At 35.8% G+C, this 20,930-nt stretch overlaps 1 protein-coding gene across 2 annotated transcripts in view; it reads left to right on the forward strand.

Moving 5' to 3' along the window:
• Positions 1-20,930, forward strand: part of PLA2G4A (phospholipase A2 group IVA) — a 164,460-nt gene that overhangs the window by 105,984 nt on the left and 37,546 nt on the right. For both annotated transcript variants that reach the window (XM_077763286.1, XM_077763287.1), the window contains 6 exons: positions 499-635; positions 8,203-8,425; positions 9,232-9,346; positions 16,741-16,878; positions 16,967-17,059; positions 20,532-20,603. In XM_077763286.1, coding sequence (XP_077619412.1) covers positions 499-635; positions 8,203-8,425; positions 9,232-9,346; positions 16,741-16,878; positions 16,967-17,059; positions 20,532-20,603 — 778 coding nt within the window. The remainder of the gene's footprint in view (positions 1-498; positions 636-8,202; positions 8,426-9,231; positions 9,347-16,740; positions 16,879-16,966; positions 17,060-20,531; positions 20,604-20,930) is intronic.

Raw genomic sequence — 20,930 nt, forward strand, 5'->3', positions numbered from 1 at the left:
AAAGGGTTAAGCAAATATAGGGAGTTGTGGTTGTCGTTATTTTTAAATAGGGTTAGTTGGTATTTTAGTACTGTCTGCTTTCCAAGAGACATTAATTCTTGGTTGTCTCTTATGAAACATTTTCTTTTTTAAAAAAAATTAGTTATTATTGGGACGCCTGGGTGGCTTAGTCGGTTAAGCATCCGACTCTCGCTTAGGTCATGATCTCGCTGTTCGTGGGTTCGAGCCCCGCGTCGGGCTCTGTGCTGACTGCCAGCTCAGAGCCTGAAGCCTATTTCAGTCTGTGACTCCCTCTCTCTCTGACCCTCCCCTGCTCATGCTGTGTCTCTCTCTCTCCTAGAAATAAATAAAACATTTTTTAAAAATTAGTTATTATTAAGGTTCGAGGGAACTTACAATTCTTGATTACTAACTATGAAACATATAACATAAAAATTGAAATGAAGAAGGAATGTGTTTTAAGACTTTACAAATGATCTCTTTGCTTCATCATTCCAGGTGCCTGTGGTGGCCATACTGGGTTCGGGTGGAGGGTTCCGAGCCATGGTCGGATTCTCCGGTGTGATGAAGGCACTATATGAATCAGGAATTTTAGATTGTGCTACTTATGTTGCTGGTCTTTCTGGCTCCACATGGTTAGTATACATTTTAAATCTTAGTTATATCATGCTAGATGTTTCACATTTATCTACCTCAAACCTTAGAAAAGAGGACGTAGAAAATTAAACGTTAACTTCACATTTCTGAAGTGTTCCAGCTTGATAGAATAATTTGCTTCTTAAAAACGTTTTTAAGGCAAATTCATACATAATGATAACTCGTCATAAATTTACTCCCTTTAAGCCTGTTTGTAACTTAAAATGTAGTTAAATGTAAAATTTAAAAATAGATCAATTGAGATTCTAAATAAATATCACAGAAGTGGAATAACATACTCCACCCGTAATTAATTTAATCTTCCTATAATTTTCTGATTTGTAATCTTTCAGCAATCATGTCTAAGTCTACATGATTCACTAGGTATTCATTTTCTTCTCTAGGGCAAATAGAATGAAATGCAAGATACCTTAGTATATAGAGGAAGAAAAACAACTTTTGAATGCAGAAATGCAATAAGTTTCACTGATTTGCATATAATTGTGAAATTAATCCTCTAAATGTATTTAAGCTCAGCAAAATCTGGATAGAGACATAAAACATCTGCATGTATGATATTTGTGCCCTGTAGATTTGCCTTTTCACAAACACGTATAAAACACGTTCAGAGACTACTGTGTGCTCTTTGGTTTGCCTAACTCATAGAAGTACATTGAAAATCAAATGTTAGTTCTTCCCCAGATGTCTCAACTGTGAGGGTCACCTTATTACAAAACGTCTGACTTTGACTTACAGGGCTTTTTAATCATTCAGCCATAGTAAAGTTCATCTATTATAATACTATATTATATATGTCTAGCATTTTAACATTTCTGAACCTTCTCATCCTGTGAGATGGATCTGAGTTTTTCGTTTTTCAACTAAAGAAAATTTGATTCAGAAGCCAAATGATTTGACCCAGCATGTAACGTCAGGCTTTTGATCCTCTGTTCTAGGATTCTTTGAACTAAACCATAACGTTTTCTTGGACAGTGATATATTCTACATAGAGATTCACATATAAAGAGTCTATAGCTTCTTAAATATTTTGAATCAGATTCTTTAGCTAAGAAACAAAACTTAGAATTACGGTTGCCACCTTCTTTATGTGTACCCTCAAAATGATTTATCTCTTTTGAAAAAAGGGTGTAGCCCATCATTATTCTTTCCCTTGAAGGAAAGAGCAGGCACCTGCCTGTTTAATGAGTAATATGATGGAAAAACTTGGACCCTTAGATTAATTCGCCTACTCAAGCATTTTGTTATTACTCTCCGAGTGGCTTTCTTTTTCTGAGTTCAATATTTGTTAGATCCCTCTGGTCCATCCCTGACTAATCCATTGCAGGAATCTTACTTTCATAACGACAGAGTAGGTATGATTTGGGTGCTGATTTGAGCGTATAACAGTGTGTGTTTAGGCTTAATTAGAGCCGCAGTCATTGCTTTGGTTACGGATTTGGGGCAACATCTTATATTCTCCTGTCAGGGTTCTAAAAACGAGTACTGTAAAATGTAATAAAGAGAATTTTAAATGTTACAGGCCAGTCATTTAAACATTTACAGATCACGCATTTATATATACATAAACTTCTGCTCCATCCTTCATTGTCTACATTTCTCAAGATTAGCCTTCTCTTGTTTATTCTATTTCCTCAAAGGTCACTCCCTCTTAAAATCCTTACAATTGATTTTCACCTGAAACAACCTAATTTTCAAATACAATAGTGTCTTGAAATTCTTTTTCTTCTTGACTTTCTGGGGGACCCAGGGAGGATGAAGTTGGCAGTTGGGACATCTCACACATGAGCTGTCCCTCTTTCAAATCCCTCCTACTATGCTTTTGTTTTTATTTCATCCTTTCTGATTCTCTGTCCTCCATACTGTCTTTACTACTTTCACTGCTTTTCTCCTTAATGTGAGGAGACCTCCTTTTGTTCTGCTATATCTACACACCTCTCCCTTGGTAATTTCACCAACTTCTACCACTTCAGTTATTACTACCAATAATTTAGTTCATGGGACTCTAGAACATCCCAAAGGCTAATGGACCAAAAAGGGAAGAAAATCCCTAATGGATAATGCAAAGTAGCTGTCAGAGAGGAGCATCAAGTACAAGATGACCTTGAGGTCAAGGGTGGAGAGTACTTCAAGCAGTAGTGGGTCTTTTAATAGAGTGAACATCTGCGAGAAGCTTAGCTTGGAACTGGATTTGGAAATCTTTAGTGGTCTTAGCAAAAATCACTTAAGTAAATAAAAACCACTTTTGATCTTGAAATTGCAAGTAAGAAGTGAGTAGAAGATGAAGAAAGGTGGGTAAGTAAACCTTTCAGGAGCTGTACTTCAAGAAAGGGAGTATAGGAACTCAGGGGAGGGTTTTGGTTTTGTTTTGTTTTCAGAATTCCAGGGACTTGGATATTTTCGTAGAAGTTTAAAGTAAAGAAATAGTATTATAAAATTTTTTTAAGTAAAGGAAATAGTGTAGAAGGATAGATGGAAGATAAAGAAATAGATGGTTCATGGATAGAAAAAGATTCAGACAGAGACAGGACAGGACAAGAGAAAAAACACAAGTGAAAGCTGTTCATTGAAGAGATACTTCCTGAGACAGAAGAAAAGGTGGTCAGGATGATTCATGTTAATTTTCTCTTGAAAAGTATAGACAAGAAGGTAAAAAGTTCAAAGGAAGGAATTCAGAAAGACTTGGATAAACAAATTACACTCTTGTGTATGTAAGTTTTTATATTCTGCTGACACATGACTATTACTTGGCACAAATGAGGTAATACGGAAGTATCTGGAGAAGCCCTGGACCTCCCATAAAGTTTTCTGTGATCACAGAAGAGAATTTTATGTAGGACAAAGGCTTCCCTTGTAACTGCTACTACCTTTATGGTAATTATTTCTGAAATTATTTTTGGATGATATGTGTTATTCATTATATGTAAATATTAGCCAACCAGTCAGCACAGCTTCATTTGCAGAATCATAAGGGGCTACGAGCTCTTGACTGCCATGCTTGAATGGTGTTACCATCTAAAGAGAAATGAGAGTAGCTCTACAACTATAGCGGTGGGGCTCAATTCATTAAACTGACCCCCAAATGGAATTCAAGAATGAGAACTTTCAGTTCAATAGTCTGAAGACTTCCTGCAGCATTGAACAATGAAACAATTTTAGGAAATGTTGTCACATAAGAGGTGATAGACTGAAAGATCAAGATGTAAGTTAGAGAAAAATATGTTGTTTGAGGTGGTGATTGTGCTTGTCTTGTTCACCTAATGAATCTCTCCAACTCATCGCACATTTAATGACTAAATGAAGATGTACATAAGTAACTGCATTTAAAAAAATTTTTTTAATGTTTTTTATTTATTTCTGAGAGAGAGAGACAGTGTGAGCAGGGAAGGGTCAGAGAGAGCGGGAGACCCAGAATCTGAAGCAGGCTTCAGGCTCTGAGCTGGCTGTCAGCAGAGCCTGATGCGGGGTTTAAACCCACAAACCATGAGATCATGACCTGAGCCAAAGTCGGACGCTTAACCGACTGAGCCACCCAGGCGCCCCAAGTAATTGCATTTTGAGAGGGAAATTAATCTAGAGATTTCTTTAGGGTTTCAGTCTATTTGCTTCACAAATGTCAAGGGTCTTCTCAAGTCATCCCAGATTTTAGTTGCTTTTGAGACTTGCTTTTGACACTTTTTTAAGCACAGAAATTCTATATGTTTACCCCTAAGGATTCTGATTTTTCAAGTCCTTGGAGGTCACTGATATTTTTTTTTCTATTTATTTATTTATTTTTTACAAATAGTTTATTTTCAAATTAGTTTCCACACAACACCCAGTGGTCATCCCCACAAGTGTCCTCCAGAGAAGNCTCCGTCTTTACTCTTAACTTTTTCATTTTCCCTCTCGCTTTGCATGTTAGTGGAGGTCACTGATATTTTAAAACATTGGCCATGTGATCAGGAGGAAGAGACTGCACTGAGAATCCCTTATGGAGTTTTGATGTGATTTATGTATGAAAATTTCACACATAGCCTGAAATGCATTCGTATGGAGAGAATGATGTGTCCCATCATATAAATGTGTTGAAAATTTAGATGCAGATATCTTCAGATTTATAGAGAAATAAGTTGAAGATCCTTTTGTTCATTAATTAAGTATAGAGGCCCTGCTGTGTCTAAGTCACTTAGTTGCAGAAATTTGATTGATATAATTGGGAGCCATGTAATAGCAAGGAGATGAAAATTCAGCCTTAACTATAACATCACAAATTGGAGTGGTGTTTGCATGCTGTAGATGGTAGCATGTCCACAGAAACTAGTAATACTGAATCCTGCCTTGGTGCAACCAAGGAAACAAAGGCAGCTATTTAAGGAAAACTGGCCATTGCCTACCACTCCACCTTTAGCATAACAAAGCTAAAACTCAGGTCTTGGATATCACCACAATGACATGAAAAGTCTGTCCAATTTCACACTCAAGAATTCTAAAAAATATAGGGGGCATAAATGCTGAACAAGCAGAGGACATTAACCTGGTGCTAATGGCGGAGGTATCTAGGTCTATCTGTCTTTGACTAGGGCCTGCGTCCTCAAACCACTTGCTTCATGATAGGGAAAGAATGAGAGAGGGGAAGGGGAAGAGAAAAACTACCCCAAGTGAATGAGTTTACTTCAGCATTTAGAGAAAAGAAATGGCCTGCAACCATTCTACATGAAACAGAAAGAGAGAATTAGGCTGACATCTGTATACTTTCTGGCCATTTGAAAAAAATCTGTCTCAAACTGTGGCACAAGTCCTAGCTTTTGAGCAATCCTCCAACCCCAGAGGAAGGCTTTTCTCGATCTAGAGCCAGTGGCTAACACTGAGGGGAAGGGAAGGGAAGAGCCTTCAGATCTTGGTGGGGGCAATTCATGGGGCAAAGGTACTTACTCGAATCATAAGTTGATTCATTTAAAGACCAGCTAAGTAGAGATGGAGAAGGAAAGTCTTAAATAATGTATTTTAGATTTGAGCAATTGCATTTTTCTACTGAATAGTTGGAAATGACAACTTCCAACAGCAGAACGATCATATTACTTCCTTTTTATCTATCTTTTGAAAAAAATCATGCTGAGGCTAAATTGATTTCTACTGATATTAATTGTTTGGTTCTTTTCTTTATTTTTACCCCGCTTCATTAAGGAAAGTTTTTCATGTATCTTATTATAAAGTAAAATTGGGTTGCATACAATAAAGGTAGAAGTGAAAAAGGGTAAGTAAATATATAACTAGAAATTCAATTAAAAATTCATTCTATAACCTATAGCTGTGAAAAGCATGAGACACAGGCTTGAGTTTAAGCTTTCTAAAATCCAAGGCAAAATCCAACTATGTACAATTACATAATACAAATTTTAATAAGCTAAGGGCAAACCAATAGTCCAGGGAGGTAGAAATTATTCTTGTTAATAAGACCAATAAAAAACTTCTTAGTGTTCACATAAAGAATGAAGCATATCCTGAATAGTTCCAGAATCAACCATGTAGAGGCTCAAAAAGACGTTTTATTTTCCTATTTTTATTATGTTTTAAAGTATAAACCAATACATTCCGTCAATGTGTACAATTTTATTGAAAAGTATGATGAGGTCCAGAAAACCAGATGTTTGTTGATTTTGATGAATCATGTGATAGACCTTGGAATAACTACAGGAGTAGATATATCCTAGTATCTCTCAAGTACTCTAAGCTGTATTTTTTATAGATATTTGGTAAGTATCCCGGGCTTGGGTTCAGAGTAAGTCTTTTTTATTTATCTTTATCACATGTTTTGGGGGAATATTAGGAATCCAAGGTATGTAATAAAGATCTTTTAAGAATTCCTGTTTGTTATTTTTTATTTATTATTTTTTAAGTTTATTTATGTTATTTTGAGAGAGAAAGCTCACATCTGCACATGGGAGAGGCAAAGGGAGGGAGAGAATCCCAAGTAGGCTCTGTCCTATCAGTACAGAGCCCGGCATGGGTCTCAATCCCACAAACTATTAGGTCATGACCTAATTGAAGTTAAGAGTTGGATACTTAACCAACTGAGCCACCCAGGAACCCCAAGGATTTTATTTAAAAAAAAAATTTTTTTTAGAGCATGTGTTCTATTTTGGGTCTCTCACCACTCTCTGTTTGTTGACTTATAATTATTCTCAATTTGTCTCCAAAGAACCATGAATCCAATAAGAAGTTCTAATTTAATGTGAAGTGGAAGTGGTTTGGTCTTTAAGAACTAAAGTCTTATTTAAGAGATTTAATAAGCCTATCAGGGGAGAAGACACATTTTAAATTCTCATTCTGTTATTAATTGGGGAACTGTGAACATTTATTTAAATTTATCAATCCTCTCTTTCCTCATCTTTAAAATAGAAGAATTGAAGGCTATTGCAGGTCTTCAAGGCAATACCTTATGTACAGTTAACCAGCACAGGCTTAAAGAATGACAGAGACTCAGTAAGGGTTAGATTTCTCCCCTCCCTGAAGGAAAGATAAACCATTATAGTAGGCATTTTGATTTGAATGTCAAGGCAACAGGAGATTAAGCCATGTCCTGTTTTCTCATGTCTGTTTGGTTGGATGAAGGGGTGGAGTATTTATTTCTTTCATTATTTTGTTCTCTCAGTTCAATAGTTCAAAAACTGTGCTTTCCCTGTGCCCGGCATTTGCTAGTCATTGAAGCTACAGAAGATAAAATAAGCAGTTTTCCCAGCAGGAGATCACAACTGATTAAGGGAGACAGATAAGTAGTCATACGTAATATTCAGGCCACAGTACTGGAGATATTGGTGCACAGGAAGGAGGGGGGTAACTGAATGTTTATTGTCTAAATATCAAATACCAAGGTGATATCCACTGATTTCCGGTATCACTAGAAGTGGCCAAATGTCTGGTGGCCAAGAATCTCCACAAGAAAGTGTTTACCTTAAAGACTTATTTCTCTCCAGGATTTCACAATCAAATTTGGATGCTCAGAAATTCTGAGACCTACAATTGGCAAGACTCGGGATTCTGCCCAGTTGGCAATGGGCAAAATAAAAACAAAAATACATTTGTTAGGAGAATTAGATATTCACAATAGTTTAGACAGCACATTTCCTACCTATTGATACTCATGACGGAAAGTCAAATGACCTGATTACTTGACTGGTATTATATCCAGACAAGTAAGTTTATTTACAGGATTCAAATGTGTTGTGTTCTTCAGTCTCTGATATTCTAACAGGGATTACCAGTTTCCAGAGGCTAGATAGTGGACAGAGAGTAAGCCCAGAAGGGCATCCTCTCGTTTGGACTGGGCTTGGGAAGTCCACTGTTTCCTTTGAGACTACTCTTCTACTTTGCTTTTATTGTAGACCAGCTCCTTTCTGATTGATACATTCTTTCCTTACATGGATTAATATCTTTAATCAGATAATTAAGTTAACCAACTATTTCTAACACTCTTTATTTTTCTTATGACAGAGAGTACCTGCCTTCTTTGGAGACTACTATGTAATGTCCTTTCTCTTTACTAATCATCTTTTGTTTTCTTTACAGGTACATGTCAACCTTGTATTCTCACCCTGATTTTCCAGAGAAAGGGCCAGAGGAGATTAATAAAGAGCTAATGAAAAATGTTAGCCACAACCCACTTTTACTTCTCACACCGCAGAAAGTTAAAAGATATGTTGAATCTCTATGGAAGAAGAAAAGCTCTGGGCAACCTGTCACCTTTACTGATATCTTTGGGATGTTAATAGGAGAAACACTAATTCACAATGTAAGCTATGGCTCAAACTACAATCCTCTTAATATAAACAGGCCTTGTGTATCATAATGTTTTAATAAAACAAAATGATACATTGCGTTTTTCTTTGAATTTGTTTAAATTCAAGTTAGTTAACATACAATGTAGTACTGGTTTCAGGAGCAGAACCCAGCGATTGATCACTTACATGTAACATTTTATAAAAGTCACTCGACTCAACTGATCCTATCAACAATGTGTCCTGAGTACATATTCCCTCCCAGACATAACACTTCTACATTTCCAACTACCGCTTTCTAATTCTTTCTGTGTATTGGTTTTGATGTGTAGGGACTACTTTTGTATTCTTAAATATACATTTTGACCCTTTACTGTCCACTCCTCTACACCACACTGGGAGTCTTTTTAAATAAGGAGATGAACACAAGTAGTATTTTGGTGGCAAAGGAAAAATGGAGGTTCCCTAAAGAGTTTGACACATGACTACAGTGTGACATTTCATCTGAAGATGAAGTGCGGGGGAGAGAGTCTGTGCCAGTGAACCTGGGGTCCAAATGTTCTCTTGGCTTCATAGCTGCCAAGCTGTTCTTCAATTCAAATGTAGACATGATCTTTAAAAGAGTTATAGTTGTTCTTAGAATAAAGATTATCATTGCCTCTGTAGAGCTTACATTTTGTCATTTATTGGGAGACAGAGATTTCTAGAAGGAAGACTGATTTTTATTATAAAAGTCTTAAGTGTCTTGAGTGGAAGTACTATTTTCTCTCTGTGTATGTTTCTATATTGAAGACCATTTCTTTATTTCTTCTGTGGACAGAGAATGAACACGACCTTGAGTAGTTTGAAGGAAAAAGTTAATTCTGCACAATGCCCTTTACCCCTTTTCACCTGTCTCCATGTCAAACCTGATGTTTCTGAGCTAATGTTTGCAGGTATGTAATTTCCTCTTTTAAAACATTTCCTGGAACCTTTGAACTGTGGTTTCTAATGATTTTCATTAGAGGAAGTTCCAAAGGAATTTTAGTTGTCTTATTTTGATATATTTTCAGTAACATAAAAACATTGGAAGATACAAGAAAGTGGTAAGCTAGATGATTTTCTAGTTGGGCAGATTATTCCATGAAACTAGTTACTAATATACCTTCATTTAAATTACTAAAATAAGGGGCACTTGTGGGGATGTGCACTGGGTGTTATATGGAAACCAACTTGACAATAAACTATTTGTAAAAAAAATAAATAAATAAATAAAAAATAAATTACTAAAATAAAGAAGAAACTATAAAAAAGTCATGAATATAATCACCTCAATTTTAGTTACTCATTCCTCAAGGACTTTTAACAAAATAGCATGCTTTTAGGTAATGCATGTTCTTTTGCTTTCTGCTTATATTTTCATTAAATTGGGTAACATGACGGGGCACCTGGGTGGCGCAGTTGGTTAAGCGGCAACTTTGGCTCAAGTCATGATCTCGCGGTTCGTGGGTTCGTGGGTTCGAGCCCCATGTCAGGCTCTGTGCTGGTAGCTCGGGGCCTGGAGCCTGCTTCAGATCCTGTGTCTCCCTCTCTCTCTCTGCCCCTCCCCTGCACACCCTCTGTCTCTCAAAAGGAAATAAAATGTTTAAAAAACATTGGATAACATGACATGTTTATTATTCAAAAGCACCATTGTCATCTTTATAATTCAGCACTCAAAAAGTATTAGTCCATGCTTGTGTCAGGTGATGAACAAAATACCTCATATTATGAAATCTTTTTTTTTAATGTTTTATTTATTTCTGAGAGAGAGACAGCGTGAGCAGGGGAGGGTCAGAGAGAGAGGGAGACACAGAATCTGAAACAGGCTCCAGGCTCTGAGCTGTCAGCCCAGAGCCCTATGCGGGGCTCGAACCCACAAACCGTGAGATCATGCCCTGAACCGAAGTCGGATGCTTAACCGACTGAGCCACCCAGGTGCCCCATATTATGAAATCTCAAATGTAAATATTTGTTTCTTCTGTAGCTTTGCTTCTTGTTGGGTGCTCTAAAAGTATGTGACCCCATACTTCTGGGGGCCTTTGCTGGTCCTAATCCGCAACATGGTAGCATTTCTGACTGTAGCTGCTAGGGTTCGTTGTAATTTTAGGAAAAGTACCTCAGTTAAATCAGTCTCTCCCATGAACTTAAAAAGTCATTGTGAATGGAATGTAATTAACAGATTTTTGCAGATTTTACAAGGTCTCACTCATTTCAACTGACTATTCCAGGCAAGAACTGTGAATTGTTTATAAAAAGCAGTGCACCTGGAATTCATTCATTCATTCTAATCTTTATCAGTTAATTGACTGAAACGTTTGTCATGCTTAATGATTCAGAAATCGCTTACTATATTTATTATCTTATTCAATTTTTACTGCAACTCAGGAAGTGAGGTATTTTTAGCTCTGTTTCTTCGAAGAAAAAACAAAACCTCAGAAAGATTAAATGATTTGCACATTGCCACGTAGAAAATAAGCAGCAGAGCTGAGGTTTGTTCTAAAAAATCCCTTGTTCTTTTTATTAAAATATTGGCTTCTCTGGTGACTGACCGTGTGGAACGTAGTGTGACGGATCTAAGCATGGATTCCCCTCCCCCCACAGTATATTGCCCCTGTTTATAAGACCTTATAATCTGTTGGGGAATTTTACAAGAATTATTAAGGAAGTTAAGGCACAAGAAAGAAGTTACTATGCATTGTTCCTTTGACCAGGTTACACGACATCTTTTAGCCTCAGTTTCCACATCTGCTTAATGAGGATGAGACTTTCATGGTGTTTTCGCTAAATGAATGATAATAAAGCATGCAAAGTGAATAAAGCAATGGCAGGCCCAAATTAAGCTTAAGTAAATCTTAAAAATGTAGTGCTCCTCTCAACAATAGCCAAAACATGGAAAAAGCCTAAGTGTCCATCAACGGACGAATGGATCTAGAAGATGTGGTTTATCTATACCATGGAATACTACATGGCAATGAGAAACAATGAAATCTGGCCATGTGTAGCAACACGGATGGACCTTGAGGGTGTTATGCTGAGCGAAATAAGTCAGGCAGAGAAGGACAAATACCACATGTTTGCACGTATAGGAGGAACTTTACGGAGGACCGCGGGGGGAGAAGGGGAAATAGTGGGGGAGGGGTAGAGAGGCAAACCATGAGAGACTATTGAATGCTGAGAACAAACTGAGGACTGATGGGTGTGGGGGGGGAGGGGGGAGATGGACATGGAGGAGGGCACTTGTGGGGATGAGCACTGGGTGTTATATGGAAACCAACTTGACAATAAACTATTTGTAAAAAAAAAAAAAAAATGTAGTGCTCCCTGAAAGCTGTATGTGAAATCAGAGGTCTTGGATCTTAACGATAAATAGGATTTGTATGAGAAGCAAATTTCATTTTTGGATGGGAGGTAAGGCCCACAGGGAGTCTGGGATGACCATGACCTGCTCAGCAGCAATTGGGAGCAAGATCTTGTTTGTAATGAACCTCAGAGAGAGAATTGAAATTTATTCATATAAGAAAAGTAGGTGCCATGATGAAATTGGTTTGTTTTGTTTTTGCTTTCCTATAGCTATTGTTTTTTGAGGTCTTGGAATATTTTGAAATAGGCTGATAAATCCTACTAGTAAACTAGTCAAATCTGTGCATAGCCAAATAAGCCATTTTACCCCCAAAGCATTATGCTGTGGTCAAGCAAGCACGAGACTGATTTGGAAGCCTTGTCTTATTTCTAAGTTGAAATACCTTAAGTCAGTCATTTAATCTGACTCTTATTTTCCTCATTATTAAAAAAATGAGTATTAATAAATATCAGGTTTATCTTACAGAAATGTTAAGACAATCACATGAGATAGGCAGAAGATGGTATATCATAAAAGAGACCTAAAATATAATAGTGTTATTGTTACAATTGTTATGACATTTTAACAGTCACCTTTTTTTATTCTGAACTTTGAGGCAGTAGCAATTCTTAATAGAAAATCTGACCAAGATGATTAAGGAACAAGTAATATTTCAGCAGGTGAATATTTTGGATTCATTTAGAGTGGGAAAGGCTTTTTGATGTTCAGTTAGTAATCTTTTGACCTGGATGTGTCTTATTTGGGCCATCTGCCTAACTGCATTATTATTACTGAGATGAGAGATACACCATTAACCTTCATTGTTAAGCTTCTATGATCAGGAGGTTCAAAGCCGTTTCTTCTAACGGAGTTGGACAAAGCCATCAAGCATTAATTATGTGGATCTTGTACCAGATAAGACATTCAAAGGTGTATGTTATGAAGATTCAAGTAGCTTGGGTTATTGAAGGAAAAAAGGGAGACATGTCTATATTCTTCTAAAGTTTGCTTAGATTAAAAGTGGATATTCAGGGCAAAAACTTGAAATATTATCTGAATAATATTTTTAAAAGCGAAGGAGCCAAATTAGCTTACAGAAGTTTTATCACCTTTATTTCAACAATATTAGAGAATGTTTTTCTTCCCTTCAGAATAGTTTTAAACATTTTCCTCTTTTGAAGATTTAAAACAAATAAACATTCGTTGTTTAAGCTGTTAACTATTTTTGACTCCTTCACTTCACTACACTGCTTTCAGTTTTACATTTCCATTGGTCAGTAAAGTGCCTTTATTGAATACAACTTTCGAACATCATGTTAAATTCTTTGACAGATAGTATAAGAAAAAAATATGGCATTCTTCCTCAAAAAAGTTACAATCCCATTGGCAAGACAAAAACAAAACATGAAAAATGAATGAGCCATACACATAGATAGATATTAGGATCTATCGATAGATCATAGATACTAGGATCTTTTAAAGTGTATAGAACTGATGTAAGTGTAAGATATTGTACAGATTTATTAGTCATAAGGACAACTTTATGAGGGTGATAGAGCTCGGATTCCATTTGAACATGGAAAGATCTATCAAGTGGAGGTGAATAGTCCTCTTTGTGTAACACAGTATGAGAAAATGCTCAGAAGGGGAGTCAAAAATATATTTTCAAGAGCAGTAAAAAGAAACCAGACTTAGTATGAGCTGGTGAAAGGTGGGTGGTACATTTGGGAAAACTATTAGTGCCAAGTTATGGAAACATTTGAATTACAGACAGAAATATTTTTATTCAGTTATGAATATAGTGGGAAACATTTAGTGTTTAGGGGTAGGGCAATAAAAATATTGTAGTGTTTTTGAGAAAAGAATTTTGGTGATTCATGTGGGTAGATTAGCGAGGAAAGAAAGTGGAAGCAGTGTTATCACTAGGCATTTGTAATAAAGTCCCAGACCTAGGGAGATCCTGATAAGAAGAGAGACAGATGTGAAAAGCCCAAAGGTTGTCACTGAAAGGTGGTAATGGATTTTCAATTTTTAAAAAAATTTTTTATGTTTTTATTTTATTTTTGAGAGAGAGTGTGAGCAGTGGAGGGGCACAGAGAAAGGGAGACACAGAATCTGAAGCAGGCTCCAGGCTCTGAGCTGTCAACACAGAGCCAGATGTGGGGCTCAAACTCACAGACTATGAGATAGTGACCTGAACCAAAGTCATATACTTAACCAACTGAGCCACCCAGGCGCCCCAGTGGTTTCAATTTTTTAAAAAATTTCTTTTTCAAGTCTATGATAGTATTGTTTACCAAAAGAGGTAAGATAGACTGGGGGGAAAGATGAAGAATTCCTTTCCAGGCAAGCATAGTGGATGTGATGACAATGTATCTAAGCGTAAATTCACAACAGGAAGTTGGAAAGAAGTAGATGTAGGTGAGAGAGAAAGGTTCATGTTTGAAATGTACGAGTCAACAGCAAAAGAATAGTCACGTACTACCATGGTGAGTTTTTGAGTAAGGATTAGAGAGCAATCTTACCTTGAGAATGTCTGTAATTGTGTGAGCACAAACCACAGCATTAATAAAGATGAGATTACTCGAGAAGTTATTGTGTTTCAGTACCCAAGATAAAGGGATAAGATTCAGAGATAGGAAATTACTTGTAGTGATATAGAAATTTTCCTAGCAGCCTCTGACTCATTGCTAGTCATATCTCACTCACTCCATGTAAATCATTATAAAGCACATCACTTTCTGTAGAAAGATATATGTGCTACTTGGCTTTGATTTGAAATGGGATTATAATGTGTTCTCATCGCAACTGTGATTTCATAACTTCCTTCACAAAAGTAGAATGTTATGATCTACCATTGAGTAAACAATAAATATACACCTGCAATGCCTTTTCTAAAACTTTAGAGATAGATGTTTCTGAATTGAGACTATTTTAGATTTTAAAGTTTAAAAAACAAACTTACTGTGTATGTTACATAATAACCCCCTAGGATCTCATAGAGTGATTTCTGTAATAGAATGTCAATATTCACATTTAGTGAGATTAAAAAATTAAGCCTTATATCATTTCAAGACTGTTTTCTTCTGCTGAATGAATTCAGGTCAGATTTTACCACCAAACGAATAACAAAAAAAAAAAAAATCTGTGGAGTTTTGAATTATTTGGATTTTGGATTGTTCAAATAGACATGTAAATAGTTTCAAAAAGCAGGGTGGAAAAGGAGAGCAGAGAGTTATGGGTTAGGTAAGGGTGGATAGTGGTAGGACTTTACAGAGGACGGCCAATGAAAATTGACCTTGAACTAATGGTTAAGAAGGAGCAAGCCTTTTAACTGCACAAGATAATAGCAAGCATGAAGGCACTGAGATGTCAGTGAGTTTCTCTTTGAGGAACATTGAGAAGATTTGTGTGGCTCAAGTGGAAAGAGCAAGGCCCACATAATGGAGATTGGTTAGGACAGGAGGTCAAAAGGCACTAGCCAGACCGTTAAGAAGCCTCATTGATAACATTTTTGCGTTCAGTGTAATGGAAAGCCATTGGAAAGCTTTCAGCTGGCATTAGTATGCTGTGATTTCTATTTTTAAAAATTCATTCCGGCAACAGATATCAAAAAGATAGCTGGGAAATAGAGAAGGGATGTTTTAGAAGACTACTGGGGAGATCCAGAGAAGAGGGTATGACAGCTTGTACCAGTAGGATACAACTGGATGGTGATCCATGGTGGACAAATGGATAAGCAGCCAGTTTCTAACCTTATCTGATAAGAGAGTCTCTAGAACTTGAGTTTTTGTATGTAAGATATAAAGGGGAAAGAACTGTCAAGGGTAAAGTATGGATACTGGTATGAATATACGAAAAGTAGTACCATTTACCAAGACAGGGAATACTGAGAGAGAAGCAAGTGTAGGAAATGGGTATCAGAAACCAGGAATTCTTTTTGGATACATAATTAAACATAGTGATAGCATGGAAATACATGAACTACATGTAGTAGTGGCTACCATTTATGGAGTGATTAAAATGTGCTATGCCTTCTTCTGAGTTCTTAAACAATTTATTTAATGTTTGTTTATTTTTGAGAGAGAGAAAGACAGAGCATGAGCTGGGGAGGACAGAGAGAGAGGGAGACACAGAATCCGAAGCAGGCTCCAGTCTCTGAGCTGTCTGCACAGAGCTTGACGTGAGGCTTCAGCTCACGAACTGTGAGATCATGACCTGAGCTGAAGTTGGATGCTTAACAGACTGAGCCACCAAGGCACCCCTATATTCCTTAACTCATTAGATTTTTCACAACAATTTTATAATTTCCTGATTTTATTCACGTTCTATAGATTAGGGAACTAAGACACCAAGAACACAAGTAATCTACCCAAGGTTGCATGGTTAGGAAGCAGAAAAATGGGATTTGAACCTAGGGCTCTGGCTCCATAATCTCTACTCTTAGAAATTATACTTTATTGATGCTATTACCATGTATTTCTTAAGTCACTCAGTATAAAAACTTTGCATTATAATCTTGTGAATTAGAACAATGGTTAATAAGCAAAATTAAGGAAAAGTGAAGAAAAGTCAAATGTTAGAAAACAATTTCTTCCATTTTTATAGTCTGCTTGCATTATCAGAGTTTAATTTCTTCTCTCTCCATGGATTTTATATCTGAGTTAGCAATTTTCTGTTTTCCATTATTTAGAATCAAGATGGATTTTACTAAAGATATATAAGCTTTTAATGCAAAAAATATTCAGTTTGTACAAATTAGAAGGGATCCTTTTCTATTTTCATTTCAATAAGCTGTTTTCCACAAACTTCTATACAATGGCATGTACAAAATAGGCATCTGGTTAATTTAAAAATATATTTTAAATAATGAAAATAATCAAGGCATTTTTGGAAGTGATCTTTAATGGTATGCATATCTATAGTCTTTCCCTACTAATGGATTGTACTTTTTAAAAATCCTTTCAGATTGGGTTGAATTTAGTCCATATGAGATTGGCATGGCAAAATATGGTACTTTTATGGCTCCTGACTTATTTGGAAGCAAATTTTTTATGGGAACAGTTGTGAAGAAATATGAAGAAAACCCCTTGCATTTCTTAATGGGTAAGTGATCAAAATGTACTATTTGTCTGTTTGACTGTTTTAAGTCTCGGTGCATTCTAAGGTATTCGTCATTTTTGCTTTATTTTAGGTGTCTGGGGCAGTGCCTTTTCTATATTGTTCAACAGAGTCTTAGGAGTTTCTGGCTCACAAAATAAAGGTTCCACAATGGAGGAGGAACTAGGTATTGTAAAAACATGTTTCTGGTGACTGTATTATGCTAACCTGATAGATTTTAACATGCATACACAGAAAATCAAATCATCATAACGAATGTAATTATTCTGAAGTTACCAAGAGCTTCGTTAAATCAACCTAAGTATTTCCTGGAAATCATATGTATATTACCTCTTAAATATTATTCTGACACTGAGGTTGTGAAACTCATAAAACCTATTGATTCCTAAGAATAATTTTCCACTAGGGCATCTCCATTCCTCTTAGTCATGATATATCTAAACATACTGTTTGTGTCCTAAACAAATACCGTTCATTTTTAAAACATTAGACTCATCCGCAGTTGAACACAGTATGACACAAAAATTCATAATTTCCAGTTTACTTACCTCTAAAGTACTAACCTGCTAGATTTCTGTTAGCTTCCTATAGCTAAGTCACACCAAACAGGAGGAAAAAAATATTTCAAATCACATCTAGTAAATGAACACTAATGGTTTTCTTTAAATCTAACTTATTGGCCCATAATAAATTTAAAGATAATGTTAACAAAACTTGAAAAAGTAGACAAACTCATTTGAGGACCACTGGTTTTCATTAGTTGTAAGGATAATGACAGGAACTTTTGTTTGACAAGTAAATTTGGCCCAAAGCAAATGAAATGAAACATACATTCAGTGTCTCCCAAGTGCCTACCCTGTTTTCTTATGGCTACTTGGATTGGCTGTGGGAAGGAACAGTGAATGCTAAATCTGAATTGGGGGCCAGCCCAGCAGGAATTGGGGAAGAGGGTCCTGTAGATTATCAGCACACTGACTACCTACTATCTCTTCTCTGTCCATGAAATATCATGAAATACCATGAAATAGCATGAAATATCGCACATAGAGTTAACAGAATAGCATAAATGACCTTTTCAACAATCAATTATTTCAATAATCAATTCATGTTAAGAATACTTGCACGTAAAACTTAATGTAGGATTTTTTTTTTGACAAGCTGCCCTTAGTTTTTCCAGGCAGTGACAGTTGATTCAATTAAGCTTTATGCAAAAAAGAAAAAAAAAAAACACAATTGTAGCATTAATTAATTTACTACAAATTGGCTTATAAGTAGTGTTATTCATCCTGCAGAATTGATTTTAGCTATTTGATATGTATATTACGTGCACAGTAACTTTCCATAGTTCTTAATGTTTTGTTCAACAGTATCATTTGCATTTTTGGGTAGTTATGGCAAAGTGATCTTAATGATGGCACTAGAGCAAAAGATTTTAAGATAAAAATAAAAACAATAAAGAAAGCACTTTGCTTTCTGTCCTCTGAGCAGCACTCAGTTAACGAGCAGCCAAGGTTGGTGGAATTTTTGAGCTGCTCGGACCTTAACATACAGAGGCACATTCTGTTAAGAGTAACTATAAGGCCGAGTGTAAAATGCTGACATGATTTGACTTGACTTTTTAAAATGAACATCGTAGCGCATATGGATAAATATCCATCTAGTTTTGCGGAAATAAGTAACTCTTCTCAAAATAATGTGAAGATTTCAGAATAAAAGAGAAAAAAAACAGAAGGAGCACATGTTATGAGGCTTGCTTCTCTGTGCTCCTTCTCTGTTGAATAATCCAGATACCCCTAGAGTTTATTTTTCTCTCAGATGGGAGGAAAAGAATGGGCCTGAAATAACAGATCCAAAGGTGGGTGAGACAATGGCTGAAGGCCAAGAAAAAGGAGAATGTTTATATTAAACGGTCTTCAGAATATTCTTTGTAATGAGATGTTTCCTTTGAGGCCAGTGGTTTGGCAGCCTATTTACTTGTCCTCTTTGTCAGACTGAGAGGGATATTATGTAGTGATCCAGGATGCGTGTTACCTCAGATTAGGTAAGGCTTTCCAGAAATGAGACAGGAGAGGTGACTGAGGGGAATCTGAAGACTCCTGGTGATTCCTTTCATCCACTGGCTGATTAAAGTTTCCCTCTTCAAGGGGTGTTCAGCGGTTGTTTCTGTTTTTGCTTTTTCCCCTCTGAAGCAAGACATTATGGTAAATTGGGCCATAATCTGATGACTAGAAATGAAATTCTTTACATTCGCAAGGAATTTCAAATGTGAGCAATCTATGCTTTTGAAGAGATGGAGCTACATATCATACCATAGGGATGGAAAATAGATACATTCAAATATTTATCTAATCATCTCAAAAATATCTTTATAAAATAGAATAATATTTTGGTGAACCATTTTCTTAAAGGAGAGTATCAAATTGACCAAAAAACAAAACAAAACAAAGAAAAAAAGAAATAAAAAAAAAGAAAATTTTGTTCTGCCAAAATATGTATGGGACCAAAACTACACCTGACGTATATAACACTTATTGTGGGTCATTTTCTAACACCCCACCTTCTTCTGTACAACAAAACTATTTTCTGTAATACCCACGGAATGAAGTGAATAATAATATTAGTCTGTGAACACTTTTATTGAATTTCATATGTGTAATCATACCAGTAAAATTAAATAAATGTAAAAAGTTAATCTACTACCTCAAGCATTTAAAACCCTTCCATTCTATATTCTCATTCAGGTATAATAAACATATACAGAGTAATATGGGGAAACTATATGTTATACCTATATTTCTCCAAGTTTAAAGCCCCCAAGTGATTCTAGAACTGAAAATTATAAATTTAGAGTCAGGTTTTTTGAATAAAAAAATGTCTATTGACTAGTAGAAGAAAAAAAAAAGTAACTGTTATACAGAAAGTCATTTCGTGTAAGTGTCCAAAGAAAGTCGATTATTCAACAAATAATGGTGATAAGAATGGGCCATGTGTTCCATAGTTTAGGCAATTTTTACTTAAAAAATATGACTAGTTATTATGCCAGATTATACTTCTGTCTTTGTTTTATGGGTATATGGTTTCTAAGTTTTAATTTTCATAACTGCCCTCTTACTATGTACTGTGAAAGCACAAATTCTTGACACCAAAAGGCACATTCAATAACCAATTTTCTGAGTTATTGAAAATCAAAAGACACCTTATATTAGTAGTTTTCATTCATTTTCATTCAGTCTTCCTATAGATTTTGGTTTTACTCTGCATTTTCCCCTCAGAAATAGCACTTAAACATATTTAATGAAAGAAAATTATACCTTTTTGGTATAACAAGGAGCCTCCTATAACCAAGTTATTCTTTCTGTCAGAATTAAAGAAATAAAGATTCTTTCCTTTAACTCATGAAGGAGTAGTTTTAAACTAATTTTTCCATTTTTTTTTCCTGGCCCAGGAAATTTGTTTTCCAATGAGAAATTTGAAAATAGTAGGAAAACTAATGAATTTAGATACTAAATTGATTAAAATTTACACTAATATACCTAGTAGATCTCACTTGGTTTTATCTCAGGTTACTTCCTTCTAATAAATTCAATTGTGAGCCTTGACACCTGAGATCATTCACTTGTTGTGTTCTCTTTCCACAGAAAATATCACAGCTGAGCATATTGTGAGTAATGACAGCTCAGATAGCGATGATGAATCACAAGAACCCAAAGGTAAGAGAATTTTCTCTGGCAGAGGTCCATTAAGAAAGGATATAAATGTTGTGTCTGATTGTCTCTCTTAATATCCTAATGGTAGTCTCCGCCTAAGCCACTGAGTGCTATAGAATTGTAACATTCGGTTCACAGAGAAAATCAATCCTGTATGCGTAATAAAATGTACAACCCATAAATATCCCTTATTCTTTTCTTTTTGATAGCTCAAAAATGTTATCCATTGAACAAATGGAGAATAAACTGAGATGGCGGAAATAACAAATTCTAAGTCTGAGTAGAGCACCAGGCTTCTTGGCATGAGAATTGTGATATGGGAACATTTTT

This window comes from Crocuta crocuta, unplaced genomic scaffold (assembly GCF_008692635.1).
Source record: "Crocuta crocuta isolate KB4526 unplaced genomic scaffold, BGI_CrCroc_1.0 scaffold3, whole genome shotgun sequence".
Lineage (NCBI taxonomy): Eukaryota > Metazoa > Chordata > Mammalia > Carnivora > Hyaenidae > Crocuta > Crocuta crocuta.